This window comes from Musca vetustissima, unplaced genomic scaffold (genome assembly GCF_032173495.1).
Source record: "Musca vetustissima isolate MV318-11 ecotype Yass unplaced genomic scaffold, APGP_CSIRO_Mvet_v1 utg11901, whole genome shotgun sequence".
Classification (NCBI taxonomy): Eukaryota; Metazoa; Arthropoda; class Insecta; order Diptera; family Muscidae; genus Musca; species Musca vetustissima.
Genome location: NW_026889445.1, coordinates 25,177 through 43,022, shown reverse-complemented (window position 1 = coordinate 43,022; position 17,846 = coordinate 25,177). Strand labels below are relative to the sequence as shown.

The 17,846-nt window shown below is 34.5% G+C and overlaps 1 protein-coding gene and 2 non-coding genes across 3 annotated transcripts in view; 1 reads left to right on the top strand and 2 right to left on the bottom strand.

Moving 5' to 3' along the window:
* The window catches only part of LOC133337150 (cytochrome P450 4c3-like), a 43,162-nt gene extending 42,152 nt beyond the window's left edge, over positions 1-1,010 (bottom strand). The window contains exon 1 of the mRNA XM_061545409.1: positions 763-1,010. Within this exon, the coding sequence (XP_061401393.1) occupies positions 763-997 (235 nt within the window). The 5' untranslated portion in view covers positions 998-1,010. The remainder of the gene's footprint in view (positions 1-762) is intronic.
* Positions 1,011-13,949: 12,939 nt separating this feature from the next.
* Positions 13,950-14,114, bottom strand: LOC133337153 (U1 spliceosomal RNA). The gene has a single exon (XR_009754575.1). It is a non-coding gene; the product is annotated as a U1 spliceosomal RNA (small nuclear RNA).
* Positions 14,115-14,631: 517 nt separating this feature from the next.
* Positions 14,632-14,796, top strand: LOC133337152 (U1 spliceosomal RNA). Its single transcript, XR_009754574.1, has one exon. It is a non-coding gene; the product is annotated as a U1 spliceosomal RNA (small nuclear RNA).
* Positions 14,797-17,846: the final 3,050 nt, after the last annotated feature.

Here is a 17,846-nt window from a genome sequence, read left to right as displayed (position 1 = left end):
CTAGTAGTTCTGATGTTCTGATGATGTCGAATTTTCACTAAAATTTAGTGAAATTCTTCTAATTTTCAGAACTTTTGAAAATAATTTGAATTTTTTTTTTAATAAAAAACATTGGCTTCAATCAATAAAAAATACCAACAAATCTATTTCTACGATTATTTTTGTTTATAAATTTTCAAATAGAAAATAATCATCATGTTGTGTAGTAATAAAGATTTATAGCAATTTCTTCTTGTTGTTGTTGTTCTTGTATTACAAATCGAAAAATAACCGATTGATACAGATTTGAGTAATTAATTAACACTTTCATTTATTGCTGCACGGTTCAATGCAAGCACACAAATCGATGAAGCCCGGGGGTAGGGGAGTGAAAAATCATAACAATCACACCAAACATATGGGATAAATTCAGGGTTAAAATAGTTTACACCTCAGTTCCACCGCAATCAAAATGTGAAAAAATAGAGAGAGATTATTTAATCGAGCAACTTGAACGAATAATTTTGTATTCCCTTTGGCACGAAAAAAACTATTGCGGTAGGGTAGGGTCAAAAAACTTTTGATAACGTCACAATCAAACTTAAGAAACATCTCTTCGACACTTTCGATTTTTCGGTGGCAAAACATACAAATCAAAATAAATTCGTAATGGGGTCACAATTAAAGTGTTTTTCTCTTCTTCTTCTTCTTCTCCATTTTTTCATTTTGTTTTTTTTTTCTTATACTTCTCAAATAAATCAACATTCACTCTTCGATATTTACCATCATGATCGACACTCATCTCCACGGCATTACCCAGCAGGGGCATTGCTTTTGGTCCGGGTATTTTTTCAATGAGACGCACCAAACGGGCGCGGCGCCGATTATAGACCACGGTAATAATTAAAATGGCAGCGACTAGGAATACAGTTATGGGCGAATAGCCGGAAATATATTTAACGGTTTTTGAGAGCAAAAAACTCTCAGCCATCAAAGAGCTAATGACGCGAGAAGACATGTTTGTTTATTTTTCTTTTGGTTTTTTTTTCAAAAATATTTTTTTATAAAATTTCGTTCTGATTTTGTTTTTTTTTTTTAATTCAATTTTTTATTTATTTTTTTCACATTCACAGTTTTCGGTTTCTTTTATTATTTTCAAATCAATGCTATTCGTTACTTTTTTGCGCGCGCTCTTTTTCTCCAACGAAACAAGCACGAAGTTGCGTTGTTTCGCTTATGCTGGCCGATTGTCAACTAACCACCGCTCAGCGATTGCATAAAAATTTAAAAGAAGTATTCGAACATTTTCAATGGTAACCAACGTTTTTTTGTTTTCTTGGGCGAATTTTGTGAATTTCGTTGGAGGTGATGCTGCCGCAGCTACGTCTAGCTCTGCTGTTGTCGAGGTCTGCCCATTGAAGTTGGGCAGTACGCATGCGCACAACCACTACTCTCATGAGCATAGGTTGCGCCGTCATCGTCGACGTCGTAAATCATAAATGTTTGATGTCAAGAAACCGGCTCCGGATGTGACGGCATTGCCACACTCGAATTTACAGCGTTTCTTTAGCGAAGTATTCTCAATGTGTCTGATGATAGTGGTGAGGGTCTTGTATTTCAAATCAGTAATTGTGAATATTTTAAATTACCATTTAGCCAAACAGTTTTGAAGTTTAATATGTCTGGGTCACTCGCTAGACAAATAGAAAACGAGCTTTTTTATTTGTTGCTTAAATAAAAAATAAATTATTTAACCAAAAGAACTAAGGAAAAAATAGATCATGGACTAGACTAGACTATTTCTCCGACCATGAAATCAAACTGTCTGCAGGCCCATCAAAGCGTGAATTTTTTAAAGAATTTTTTTAAAGGCCCATCCAGGCCTCAATTTAATCTATACCTACTAATAAAAGCGTAAAGTGATTGACTGACTGATTTAACGATTTTTGGTGAGGGTCTTGGTCCAAAGGTGACAGATAAGGCTGGGTTTTTGGAAATTCGTACTAGAACGATACAAAAAGTACTAAATAGTACTAAATATGGTATCATTTGTATTTGGCGAACAAAAAATTTGGATTGAGGGTCGCTGATGGAGTGTAGAATAGCTGTAGCAAAGGGCTTTTTGGAAATTCGAACTATAAGTATCCGAAAAGTACTAAATTTGGTACAATTTCGTAGCATGTGAATGGTTTGAGCTAAAAACTTGAAATTTGGAAACCAAATTATGGTTGAGAAGTAGGGTCGATATGAGGAGATTGTGTACTCATATGTACGAAAAGTACTATATTGTATTATATTTGGTACAAATTTGATTTGGAGGTACAAATCGAGCTGGAATCCTGAAAATTGAATGGAACATTACCGTCGGAGTGTAGGATTGGGATATGTACGTCGTTTTGGATTTTTTTACTTATGTGTAAAATGTAATTGGTGCAATTTGGATTTGGGTGCACCGATAGAGCTGGAACAATGAAATTTGGAGTTAGGATCATTGTAGGGATGTAGGATTAGGCTCAGGATTCAGTTTAACAAATTAATACTTATTGGTACTAAATGGTACTAAATTTGGTACAATTTGAATTTTAGGTGAACCAATAGAGCTAGAATCATGAAATTTGGAATCAGGATCTATGGGTACTAAATGGTACTAAATTTGGTACAATTTGAATTTTAGGTGAACCAATAGAGCTAGAATCATGAAATTTGGAGTCAGGATCGCTGAGGGGGGTGTAGTATTGGGGTATATAGGAAGTTTCGGAATTGGTACTACTGTGTACAAAATTTGGTACAATTTGAATTGGGGGTGAATCCTGAAACTTGGATTTAGAATCACTGTGGGGGTATAGGATTGGGGTATGTAGGAAGTTTTTGAAATTCGTACTACTGTGTACTAAATTTGGTACAATTTAAATTGTGGGTAAACCAATAGAGGTTTGGGGTAGGAAGGAGGTTTTGGAAATAAGTACTACTGTGTACAAAATTTGGTACAATTTGAATTGTGGCTGAACCGATAGAGTTACAATCTTGAAACTTGGATTTAGGATCACTGTGGGGGTGTAGGATTGGGGTATATAGGAAGTTTTGGAATTGGTACTACTGTTTACAAAAGTTGGTACAATTTAAATTGTGGGTGAACCAATAGAGTTGGAATCCTGAAATTAGAATTTGGAATCATGGTTGGGGGTGTAGGATTGGGGTATGCATGAAGTTTTGTTGAATGGTTGAAGAGGGTGCTTATGGAAATAATGTGTGCTAAATGGAAAATTTGGATTTGGGAGAAATTTGGTACTAAATGGTACTCAAATTTAATTTATGGTCGATATTAATGTGTGGATTGTTTTTTTTTTCTGACATATGCAGTATGCTGTGAAAATGATATAATATGTTAATAAATGTTTTAATATTTCCTACATTCGCTAACGAAGTTGCGGGCATATGCTAGTAAACAATATTTTTCTAAGGCCCATCAACGCCTCAATGTTTAAATACTATTTTTCCAAGGCTCATGAAGGCGTTGATTTTTTATAGAATATTTTTTAAGGCCATAAAGGTGTGGATTTTTTATAGAATATTTTTCAAGGCCCATCAAGTCGTGGATTTTAATAGAATATTTTTCTAAGGCCCATTAAGGCGTGGATTTTTTAAAGAATATTTTTTCTAAGGCCCAGCAAGGCGTGGATTTTTTAAAAAATATTTTTTCTAAGGCCCAGCAAGGCGTGGATTTTATAAAAAATATTTTTTCTAAGGCCCAGCAAGGCGTGGATTTTTTAAAGAACATTTTTTCTAAGGCCCAGCAAGGCGTGGATTTTTTAAAGAATATTTTTTCTAAGGCCCAGCAAGGCGGGGATTTTTTTTTTTTCTAAGGCCCAGCAAGGCGTGGATTTTTTAAAGTATTTTTTGCCCAAAGGCGTGGATTTTTTATAATATGTTTTCTAAGGCCCAGCAAGGCGTGGATTTTTTAAAGAAAATTTTTTCTAAGGCCCAGCAAGGCGTGGATTTTTTAAAGAATATTTTTTGTATGCCCAGCAAGGCGTGGATTTTTTAAAGAATATTGTTTCTAAGGCCCAGCAAGGCGTGGATTTTTTAAAGAATATTGTTTCTAAGGCCCAGCAAGGCGTGGATTTTTTAAAGAATATTTTTTCTAAGGCCCAGCAAGGCGTGGATTTTTTAAAGAAAATTTTTTCTAAGGCCCAGCAAGGCGTGGATTTTTTAAAGAATATTTTTTCTAAGGCCCAGCAAGGCATGGATTTTTTAAAGAATATTTTTTCTAAGGCCCAGCAAGGCATGGATTTTTTAAAGAATATTTTTTCTAAGGCCCAGCAAGGCGTGGATTTTTAAAAGAATATTTTTTCTAAGGCCCAGGAAGGCGTGGATTTTTTAAAGAATATTTTTTCTAAGGCCCAGAAAGGCGTGGATTTTTTAAAGAATATTTTTTCTAAGGCCCAACAAGGCGTGGATTTTTTAAGAATATTTTTTCTAAGGCCCAGCAAGGCGTGGATTTTTAAAGAATATTTTTTTCTAGACCTGTATTTTTTGAACAATATTTTTTCTAGACCTATATTTTTTAAAGAATATTTTTTTTAGGCATGTATTTTTTAAAGAATATTTTTTCTAGGCCTATATTTTTTAAAGAATATTTTTTTAGGTCTGTATTTTATATAGAATATTTTTTCTAGGAATGTATTTTTTAATTTTTTTCGAAGCCCTAATCATGTTCTGCTTTAATTCTTATCAACAAAAATTCCTTGTTGTCCCTGAAATTATTTCAATTCTATTAAACACGTGCTAGTCTTCAATATTTTTCTACTAGTCGGGAACAACTAGAACATCCCATGAAACTAGTTTTGATTTGACGTTTCTTTCCAAAAATGCATAGATCATGTTCCTTGCCAAAATATTGAATAATAATATAAATTTTAGCACATTTTCCCTTTCTAAATATGCATTTATTAGACACATGATGCATATAAATGATTAGTTGGTGTTGTTATGTTTCTTAAAGAGAATACTTAATATTGTTAAGAAAAAACTATGAACTAGTTCTGTTACTTAAACTTAAAAAACCAAAATTATTTCAAATTGTCATTCAAAATTTTTTAGACTAAACGTGTCATTTTATTTACGTTTTATGAGATACGAACTTAGATTAAATTTTATTGCAAATACGAGAGTCGGATGGGTTCTGTTGAGCGTTTTTTTATTTCTAAATAGATTTTGGATTTGGATTGAATGACTTTGCAAAAATTTTAAACTTTGGGCACATAATAACTTGTGACAGTTTAGTATTTCATAATAGCTGTTAATTTATTAACAGAGTTTGTTTTGATTTTATCAAAGGTTCTATCTGAAATCGTAACACAAAACATCATATTTAAAGTCATGTCTAATAAAAGAATATAAAATTATTTTATTAGTTCTTTAAAACCAGTTCTTTGAATAGATATTTCAACCACAAAATCATTAACCTCTCAAACAAACAGGAAGTTTACAAGTTTGTTTAAACTTGTTCACAGTTCTTGGGCTTAGATGGAAAATCACTTTGAGACGCCACCAATACCAAATCCCATGTGATGAGTAAAACGCAATGAATTCTGAAATTCGAACAAACCGGATTTAGTGTTGCCCACAAACAAAACATTTACAAAATCTTAAAAAATATTTTATTTTTTGGGAATTAAATTAATGCCATTGTTGAGAACTAACTGCAAAACTACATTTTTCAATTACAATTAAATATTTAAAATACTTAGATTAGGGTGTCATAAATGCACAAACTAATTTAACTTCGAAGTTAAATGGCTGCTCTCAAAATCAAAATAAATTATTTTTTCAAGGTCATTAGCTTTGTGAAAATTACTTATTTTATTACATTTGTAAATTTAAAAGAAAAAAACCTTGTAACATTTAAAAGATAATGTAAACAGTAGCCGGATGTCAACTCAGATAATTTTTATGAATTTAGGAAGCAATTAAAAACATTTAGGGAAGCAAGCAAAAAATTTGAATGCCTTACAAAAAATATTCTTTAAAAAATCTAAGCCTTGCTGTGCCTTAGAAAAAATATTCACTAAAAATACATGCCTTGCTGGGCCTTAGAAAAAAAAATTCATTAAAAAATCCACGCCTTTCTGGGCCTTAGAAAAATTTTTATTTAATAAATCCAAGCCTTGCTGGGCCTTAGAAAAAATATTCATTAAAAATCCACGCCTTGCTGGGCTTTAGAAAAAATATTCATTAAAAAATCCAAGTCTTGCTGGGCCTTAGAAAAGATATTCTTTAAAAAATCGGCGCTTTGCTGGGCCTTAGAAAACATATTCACTAAAAATCCATGCCTTGCTGGGCCTTAGAAAAAGTATTCATTAAAAAATCCACGCCTTGCTGCGCCATAGAAAAAATGTTACTTAATAAATCCAAGCCTTGATGGCCTTGGAAAAAGTGTTCTTTAAAAAATCCAGGCCTTGAAAAAAATATTCTTAAAAAATGCACGCATTGATAGGCTTTTGAAGAAATATGTTTTAATAAATTCACGTCCTTCGAAAAAATATGTCGGAAAAATACTTTTTAATAAATGATGGGCCTTAGAAAAATATTATTTAATAAATCCACGCCTCGCTAAGTCTTAAAACAATTATTAAAAATCCGACCTTGCTATACTTAAACCAGTGAGCGGAGCAGTATAGTCGGACGAGGCCGACCATATGATACCCTACACAACTACCACGAAAATCAAACTTTCTGCGGTTCTATATTTTGAGCCTGGGCAATATTTCGAGGTATTTGCACACTTTTAACCGATTATAGATCAACAACTTCACTTTCTAACCCTGACATATTTTCCAATTCTTTTTTCTTGAAGTGAATTTTTACGCCGCAAAATAAAAAAAATTGTCACTTTAGGTTTTGGTTGATTTGACCCTCGGAATATTGACCGATCATCATCTAACCAGCCGCAGATCCCCTTCACCTTGTAAAATATGTGATATTCTGCATATAATAATTGATTCTAAAGCAACTAAAAAATCTGACAAAATTAAAGTTTTCGGTTCCCTGAATTAAATCTCAACTTCACTGAAAACTATAGTCGCCGTCCTTGACCATAATCGGAAGTTCCTGTACAATTTCAAAGCTATCAGCGCGACATTTCCGTCCTCTAATGGAGTAATAGTAATACTATGCACTTAGTCACCTTTACCTAATTACGTATAACTCCCACATCAAAGTACATGCAGCCATAAGTTTGGTATCAATTTGAAGGTCAACAACTCCTCTTGGATACACTATCAACTTCTCGGGTATATGTATACGCCCCAGAATAAAAATTTTGTAATTTTTCACAAAAAAGTCAGGGTCAATTTGATGCGCTAAATATTGTCTGCTCTTTATCAAAACAGACATATTTATTATTTGGCACGATCCTCTTCTCCATGTAAAATTTCACGATGTTCGGACCATAACTGCGGCCTCTGTAGCGACCAGAAAAACCGACAAAAATTAAGATCTTTACCAAAAACAATAGGGGTCTTCATTGGGCCGAACCCATCCTCCATGCAAAATTTGGTGAGGATTGGTCCTTAACTGTGGCCTGACAGACATGTCTAGATCGACTCAACTAGTCGGTATACTTAAAGGTGGGTCTAGGACCAATATTTCGCGGCGTTACAAACTCTTGGGGCTGCACAAAGCTATAATACCCTGACAACATAGTTGTGTAGGGTATAAAAACACATGGGTACATAGCTTAAAAAATTATTTCTTGTTTAATTTCGTTGTAAAACATTTATTTTTTGGCAATTTTATTGTCGCCTACAACAACAAAAATTAAGATTTTCAATAAAATAATTAAAATTGAATGTTACCAACAAAGACAATTGACATGTTGTTTAGATTTGATTTATTTATAGCTCCGTTTTCTATATTTTTTGTTTTGTTTATTCTAGAAGCATAGGCTGTTCTGTTCGTTCTTATAAAAATAATTTACTTTTTAATTAATGTATCAGAATGTCGTCGTACATCTGAATTGGAGTGAAGAATACAAAATAGGAATAGTTTTGATAGCGGCGTAATTGTTGTCCGATTGTACGCTGGTGATAAACATATAGACACGACGATACGTGAATACGATCTTAAAATAGTTCTCGTTTTATGTTCTAAGTGTTAATTAAATATTTTGAAATAATTTTCCACCATTAAACTATTAAATGTTCGCGATAATAATCGATATAGTTTTATACGTGACCAGTTCGGGAATCTAAAATATGGAACTTTTAGGGAATATTTTTCAAATTCCAGAAATTTTCAAGGCGTGGATTTATTAAACAAATATTTTTTCAAAGCCCATCAAGGCGTGGATTTATTAAAGGAATATTTTTTCAAAGCCCATCAAGGCGTGGATTTATTAAAGGAATATTTTTTCAAAGCCCATCAAGGCGTGGATTTATTAAAGGAATATTTTTTCAAAGCCCATCTATTGGAAATATGCATACGTATGTGTTACGTTCTGGCAACACACACACATAAGGTCATTAATAAGTAATTAGAAGAGTAATTGCACGCACATGTGTTGTACCTACTTCATGTGTTGAAGGGAGGTTTCGTGCACAGTGAAGTAGAAAAAGAAGATCACTCTCAATAAAGACGCCAAAGAGAAAACAACTGCCTTTCATTCAAGAGAACGACATCACCAATAGTAGCGATAAAATATTATATGTCCAACAGGTTATGGGCCCAGGAGGACTCTGAATGAGCAATAAGTGAATGCCCAGGACACTCTGAAGGAAAAGTAAGACCCAGGAAACTCTGAAGAAATCTCTGTGTGAGTGAGTTTGGAAAGTGTCCAGTGAAGAATATAAATACCCAGGAAATCTCGCCAGACTGTGTGTCATTACAAAGATGAGTTCTTTGTACAGTATTGAGAAATTGTCCGAAAACAATTACGATTCCTGGAGGATGCAGATGAAATCGGTGTTGATTCATCAAGAGTTATGGGATGTCGTGGAGGAGGCAGAGAATGAGAAAAAAGATGCCGTATGGAAGAAGAGAGATGAGAAGGCAATGGCTTCAATTGTGCTTAGTGTCACATCCGTGCAGCTATCCTACATCAGAGCGTGTAAAACGGCACGAGAAGCGTGGAAGAATTTAGAGGATATTCATCGACCAAAGGGACCAGTGAGGAAAGTGTCCTTGTTTAAGCAGTTGTTGGCGATGAAAATGGACGAATGCCATAATATCCTAGAGTATATATGCGAATTTACATCCGTTGTAGAGAAATTGGCCGATGCAGGAATAGAGCTTGGTGAGGATTTGTTGGTCATCATGGTACTCGCCAGTCTACCTATCTCATATGAGAACTTCGTTGTTGCGTTGGAGTCCAGAGATGAGTTGCCAAAGCTGAGTGCATTGAAAGTAAAATTGGCAGAAGAAAGCGAACGCAGAAAATCATCAGAAGGTACGCGCGATGATCGTTCAGAAAAGGTTTTTATGGCTCACAACAACAAGAAGAAAGACGGAAAGAATTCCCACGCGAGAATAAGAAGAAGAGAAAACAACAGTGAGAGTCGAGGTTCATCGAGTACGCAGAGGAAAGGATTCAGGTGCTATAATTGCAACGGTAGAGGTCACTACGCAGCACAATGTCCGAGTGCTCAGGTAGATTCAAGTACAGAGGAAAATCCCAGTGAGCATGCGTTTACGATTTTGGCAGCGATGGACAATAAGAATTTGAAGAAAAACATCTGGTGTCTAGACAGCGGTGCATCATCTCATTTATGCTGTGATCGTAATTTGTTTACGACATATGAGGATCACCGAGAGCAGATTACCCTTGCAGGCAATAAAAGTATTGTTGCAAGAGGGAGAGGGAAAGTGGTAATTAGCAACGGAAAAATAGAGCTGAGAAATGTGTTGTTTGTCCCAAATCTGCAGACGAATTTTATTGCGGTTGGCAAAGTAGCGGAGAGAGACGTCGTAAAATTTGGCGCAAGAGAAGCGACGATCCTAAACAAACAAGGAGAAGTGGTACTGTCAGCGAAAAGGGTCAATAATTTGTTTTTGTTTACTGAATCGAATCAGAATGTGTTTCTGCCAAACAAAATACCAAACGTAATGAGTTTACGATGTCATAATAAAACGATTAGGGAGAATCCAGTGAAAAGAGCAGACCACAATAAAGAACGAATCTCGAATGTGTTTCGAAGAAGATGTAAGCCAACCAGAGCCGAGCCATTGTAAGAGCAATGATGAGACACCATCCAGGAGGAGACAATTAGACTTATATTAGAATAAGATTATACTATGTGTATAGATGTAAGTCAGGTAATAAATATGTGGTAATGAGTTTATAGTGGTACCTATGTATGTGTGTTGAGGAGGAGTATTGGAAATATGCATACGTATGTGTTACGTTCTGGCAACACACACACATAAGGTCATTAATAAGTAATTAGAAGAGTAATTGCACGCACATGTGTTGTACCTAGTTCATGTGTTGAAGAGAGGTTTCGTGCGTAGTGAAGTAGAAAAAGAAGATCACTCTCAATAAAGACGCCAAAGAGAAAACAACTGCCTTTCATTCAAGAGAACGACATCACCAATAGTAGCGATAAAATACTTATATGTCCAACACCATCAAGGCGTGGATTTATTAAAGGAATATTTTTTCAAAGCCCATCAAGGCGTGGATTTATTAAAGGAATATTTTTTCAAAGCCCATCAAGGCGTGGATTTATTAAAGGAATATTTTTTCAAAGCCCATCAAGGCGTGGATTTATTAAAGGAATATTTTTTCAAAGCCCATCAAGGCGTGGATTTATTAAAGGAATATTTTTTCAAAGCCCATCAAGGCTTGGATTTATTAAAGGAATATTTTTTCAAAGCCCATCAAGGCGTGGATTTATTAAAGGAATATTTTTTCAAAGCCCATCAAGGCGTGGATTTATTAAAGGAATATTTTTTCAAAGCCCATCAAGGCGTGGATTTATTAAAGGAATATTTTTTCAAAGCCCATCAAGGCGTGGATTTATTAAAGGAATATTTTTTCAAAGTCCATCAAGGCGTGGATTTATTAAAGGAATATTTTTTCAAAGTCCATCAAGGCGTGGATTTATTAAAGGAATATTTTTTCAAAGTCCATCAAGGCGTGGATTTATTAAAGGAATATTTCATAAAGTTTGAAGGCTCATTCAGGCTCCAAATATATAAAACCTGTATCTAATATTTTTTACTGGGTTTGTAGTCCAAACCGTTAAAACCTGTCCCACCTGATATCAAAAAGTTTATAATAAATCGATCATAAATATTGGTCCGAATAAAATTACGGAAACAACAAAATACATTAATCTAATATTTGTTTTTATTGTGATTTCTGTGTTGTGAACTTGCTGTTTAGGTTCACGTAGGTCCATCCATCGATTTATTGTCGTGACTAGTTTCTTAACTGTTTCTAAAGGCACAATGGCCTGGCTAGCATTGATGATAACACGGAAATGAACTTGACCTTTGATGGAATATAACTGCTCTATTGCTATCTCTCTTAGTCTCTAGTAGTTTAATAGTCCGAAAAAAAGAAAAATTAACATAATTAAACGAGATTGAAAGCAAAGCAACATGAAACGAAAACCCATCGGAACGTTAGACCCACAATATCTACATATACAAACCGGCATGCATGCTGCTGCTTCTTCTTCTTCAACGGCTGAAATCTAAACACTTTCAGTGGCCAGCATCAGCTTTAATCGAGCATGTGAAATAGCAGCAACAACAAAACACAGTTTGTTATGACCGGCGTCAACGATTTCGAGCTTCATTTAAAATCATAAAACGGTTACAAAGACAAATCACAAAAAAATAACAAATTCATAATTAATCAGTTTCGGTAGGGTTTCTTCTTCAATATTTATTTATTTATTTTTTTTTTTTTTGCTTTCATATTGAATGAATAGAATAATAAAAAATATTGCTAAAAAATATAGAAGAAGATGAGAAAATATCGTCGTCGTCTTTTTTTTAAGAAGTTTCAAGTACGAATTTTCAGTATCGTAGTCGTCTTCTTATTCGTTTTTTTTATAACAATGACCCAGTGATTCTTTTCCATATAAATTTTTAATGTCAAGTTGTTGTCCATGATATCAATAATTACCAATAATTTGAAAACCTTAGCATCGATTCTAATATAAAAACTAATTTTAAAGAATTTACAACTTTTGAAGGTGTTAAAATATTATATTGTGGTAGAATAAAGCCGAATCATAAAAAAACATACACACACAAAGGTCAATAATCTAGATTTGCCTTGTAATGATTTAAATCACTTCTAGCATCTATCATAGGCAGAATATCGAGTTTTGGTATTTATGATCGATCTAATAAAGTTCTTTTGAATATTTGTAGGTCTTCGATTGACAGAATATCTTTTGACATGTGCAATATATTCTATACAAAATAAAAACGTAACGGAAGGAACTTCCACATACCGAAAATTATGCGGGACATTTGTATGCAGATGATTTTAAAACATTAACCTATATATCGTTAGCTAAAATACAAACGATATGTCGATGCATTTTAGCTAACGATATGTCAATTAATTTATTGAAATAAGTATTTTCTTCACCAGGAATCGATATGCCAAATTATAGCCATATAAACTTAAGAATACCGAAAATGGGGCAGTTTTTGTGGGGACGATATCAAAACTTGGACCAATAAAACACAAAAATGTGTTTTACTCTCCAATATCTTGGAATGCCAAATTACAACAAATTCAATGGGAAAAAGCGATTATATCCTTCAAAATACTAGCAATGTGGTGCAACCTTTAAATGAGACAATTGTCAAAACATAGGCCTATATATATAATTTTCTGTACATGTGTGCCAGCTTCAAGAACCCTATATGGCAACAGCCACATCTGTTGGAAAATACGGATATGCATTGAAAATACCGAAAATGGAGGCTATTCTTTGGACCGATATTGACCTATTTTTTAATGAAGATTTGACACCCAATGAGAACCTCAAAATATAAAATTTGAGATAATACGACTGAAAAACGTGCCAAAAATTTCAAAATAAAGAAAAAGGGCGGGATTGTCATATGGAGTCTACATGGGCCAATTGATAATTTTTGTTCCTACCCAATAAAAAAAATATATAAAATTACAGATAATTTGCGTGCCCAAACACATCAAATTACCTATTTTTTAGGAGGTACTGTTACATGGGACAGATAGCCAATGTGAATCCAAAATATACAATTCCAGCGAATTTAGTTGCCAAACGTTCCCAAACTTTCTAAAATACCTAATAATGGACGTGACGTTATATGAGGGCTTCTCCCAAACTTCCGAATGAGAATCCAATATATAAAATTACACTCACGTTCAAACTCACCAAAATACGAAATTTGGAAGGTCACCCTTAATTTGGGAGGTCGCCCTTCATTTGGACCAATTTGTAGGACAATTTGCTACACAACGAGAATACCAAATAACAGTCTATTCGTTTAAAAAATATATGCAAAATACTGAAAATTTTACATGTACCGCTTTATGGGGGCTACACCAAAACGATACACGACCGATACATCCCATTTCCATCGTAGGACTACTACCAATGTATGCGCAAATTTTCAAAACTCTGTCTGAAATATTAAGAGCTCCACCGTCATTTCAACAGATAGACTTGGCTATACCAAATAATTTGATTCTGGTCATTATGTTGGAAGGTATTAGAATTAGTCAACATTTACCAAGTATATGGTTATATATATATATAACGCTATGCTAAATTTGGAGCAAATCGAATGGTAAATAGGGACTTTGGTGTACAATTTACCGCATTAAATTGGCATAGATGCAAATAAAATCCTTGCGTATTTAGGTACAAAAAACCCTCTAATGGTGAGAAGGTGAGTATTTTTGTACGGAGTGCATTAAATTAGGTACGACCCTACAATTTTGAAATGTATTATTAAATGTCGGGACGGCGCGTACGCCATTCCCGGCTACCAAAAATTACACGCACGAGTTATTCACATTAGGAATAATCGCGGAGGTCAACTCAGCCGAAAGTGCAATGGCCAAGCCTCACTCCGGGGGAACCGCCTTCATGATCACGGTAACCCCTACGCCAGGTAAGTATGCTTTGCTCAGCCATTGGTTAACTACTTCTTCGACAGCCGTTATGATGTGAATGAGAAATATTTCATATGAAAACTAAAATATTCGATGCAGACAAAACACTGAAAGACTAATTTCCAAATAAAAATCTCAAGGGATAAAAACTCGAACTTCGTTAAAGACTTCCTCCTTTTTAGTTGGTTTAAGTACCACCACTAGTTACGGATACACAATGTGTTGAATGTTTAGAAAGCAAACAAAGAAAGTACAATGCATTTCCCTTCGATACACACTCATTCAGGCAATTGCATTCAACTCTATAGTGGTGGTTTGAGTATTTTTTTCTACCTAACCTCACAACACACAATTTAACCCTGTATTAAACTACATCCATTTTTCACTTCAGTTCATATGCCTTTCTTTCGAATGTGTTCTTTCATTGTATATTGGGCACTGCAATATCCTTTATCATATAAATGAATTCTCATTCACTTACCGATACATGCTGCCTAAGTGGTTCATCGATGGCTGAGCAAAGCATACTTACCTGGCGTAGGGGTTACCGTGATCATGAAGGCGGTTCCCCCGGAGTGAGGCTTGGCCATTGCACTTTCGGCTGAGTTGACCTCCGCGATTATTCCTAATGTGAATAACTCGTGCGTGTAATTTTTGGTAGCCGGGAATGGCGTACGCGCCGTCCCGACGTTAAATAATAAATTCGATATCAAAAAGGGTCTTAATGGGGTGGGCTATTATCGGAAAGGTCCTTTCTTAATATAATTTTTGGGTAACTTCGGCTAGGGATACGTAGTCGAGCACAAAAGTCGACTTTTCGATTTTTGCCTTTGACTTTTCGATGTTTCGATTTTGTCTAAATCGATTTTCGACTTTTACCAACTAAAGCAAAATCGACTAAAAATTTAATTTTTTATAAGAATTGTTGTCAATTCTGGAATGTGTAATTTTTGGACAATTTCGGCTTTGTGATAATAATCCAAGAATTTATGTAGAAAATCGAGAGTCGATTTTCTCAAAGTTCAAAAGTCGACTACGACATTTAGACTTTTCAATACAAAAAGTCAATTAATCGATTAGTCGAAAGTCGATTTACTTATCCCTAACATCGGCTTTCTGATAATAAACAAGTATTTATGAAGAAAAACGAAAGTAGATCTTGAAAAGTTGCCGTGGGATTACCTACCTTAAAGATAAAAAGTCGACTTTTTAGACTTTTCAATACCAAAAATCCATTATTCGAAAGTCGATTTACATACCCCTAGTGACAGCCGTCTATGAAAAATATTCTTTAACATTCTTTTAAAAAATCCACGCTGCTTTAGTCTTGTAAAAAATATTTTAAATACCAGGCTGGTCCTTCTAAACTATTATTTAAAAATCTACACTAGGATACATATTCGAGAGCAAAAGTCGACTTTTGGATTTTTGATCCTGACCAAAAAGTGGATTTTAGATTTTTCGATTTTTACATCTGACTAAAAAGTCGACTTTTCGATTTTGTTAAACATGATCAAAATTGATTTTCGACTTTCTACATAAAAAGTCGATTAATCGATTAGTCGATTTACTTATCCCTAATCTGCACTACAATTAGAAACAAATAAAAATCCAAAGTTATTCTTAAACTGGTAAAAACGACAATAAGTTCGTAGTAAATTTTAAAATACCATAATTCGATCGGAAGAACATAAAAATTCTCTTGGAAGAACTTAAAAATACAGACACTCAAAATACCAAATATTTGCGATTCCGCTACCAAAACGACTTAAATATTTCAATCCCTATCGTGATTTATTCGAGTTTATGGAAACGGAATTGGTCGGTATTTTTACACAGGAATTATGATCACTGAAAAATATAAAAAACGACTGGGCTAGGAACTTTAACATACCAAAAATTAAGCGGGTCCATTGTAAAATTTTCCGAAAAGAAAATTTTATTCATAGGGAATGTCAACTTCACGATCCCAAAATGACAAACTACAGCCAATTAACTTGCAGTTCAAAAATTTGCGACCTTCATGTGAGGGCTACACCAAAACATGACCTCCCTATATCGAACATTTTCTTAAATGAGGTGTTCACCCTTCATAAATCCTTAATGCCAAATTCATCCGCTTCGGTGAGAAATTACGGCCAAGACTTTCAAAATGCCAAATCATGGACTATATCAATATGCAATGACAAATTTCAGTCTCTACGGTGGGAAATTACGGACCGTAAACGCAACGATGTTTTCAACGTCTTGGAACCCAGAATCCCAAATTTCAGCAACTTCGATGGGAAATTGCTTGCAAGACCTTAAAAATGCAGAAAATGAGGTCGGATTATTTTTGGCAACTGTGTTTTTCATCCTCCAAAAACCCTAAATGCCTAATTACATCCACTTTGATGGATGGTCAAGACCTTCAAAATACCGAAAATGGTTCGGACCTTAATATGGTGGGTATGCCAGAATTTTTTCTAAATCAAAAATGTTCTACAACGATCATCCCGGAATACTAAATGACATCCACTTATATACATATGTAGTAAATTGCGGACTATACCTTCAAAATACCCGTAAATACGCCGGGTCCTTCATATGTCTGCTATATCAAAAGATGGACCTCTAAAGAACATATTCACTTCGATGGGAATTTACGACCGAGACTTCAAAATACGGAATATGAGATGGGACTTCCATTTGAGGGTTATGTCAAAATATTGACCTACAGTGAGCAGCAAAAGTCATGGTACCCCATACAAATAAAAAAGTATTCAGTAATTACACAAAAAAAATTTACAAAATTTAAAACTATTTTTTTTATTTTATGTATTCACTCCTATACTACAACAATGGAAAGTAATATTTAATTTATTTGTTCCAACAAACCATAAAAAGAATCGAGATCGTGTCAACTCCAAATTTTTGCACAGCATAGGTCATGGTACCCCTGGTCAGAGATGGGATATGATCATTTAGCCAAATAGGTGGCAACTATTTGGAGTTTTGTCAAATTCTCTTTTACAACACATAAACCTTTTTACAACAAATAAACCGCGATCAGGCCGTCCCAGGAAGCTCAACATCAGAGAAGAACGAACAATTGAATGTTTTTTTAAAAAAGGATCCATTTACCAGCTCTCCTAAAATCGCTGCAGACTTAAAAGAATCATTTGGGAAAGCAGTTTCAGCAGACACGGTACGTAGGTGCACCAAGAAGTGTAGATTCAATGCTCGCACTGCCCGCAAAAAAACACTTGTTAAAAAAACAAACAGAAAGAAGCGTGTCGATTTTGCAAATGATTATAAAAACAAGGCAAATGAGTTCGGGTAAAAAGTTAATTTCTCCAACGAATCGAAATTTAACATATTTGGGTCGGATGGACGCTCTTTGGTGTGGCGGAAAAAAGGCGAAGAGCTTAATCCAAAGAATACTCGGGAAACAGTAAAGCACGGAGGGGTTGGAGTAATAGTATGGGGATACATGTCAGCAACTGGTGTTGGCAATTTGGTATTCATTGAGGAAATAATGAATAAAACTGTTTACATGAATATTTTGAAACAAAATTTGAATCAAAGTGCTGAAAAACTCAACATTCGTGAAAATTACTACTTCCAACAGGACAATGATCCAAAACACACTGCTATTGACGTTAAGAATTGGATCGTATACAATACACCAAACATGCTGATAACACCTCCACAAAGCCCCGATTTAAATCCGATTGAGCACCTATGGGATCATCTAGAT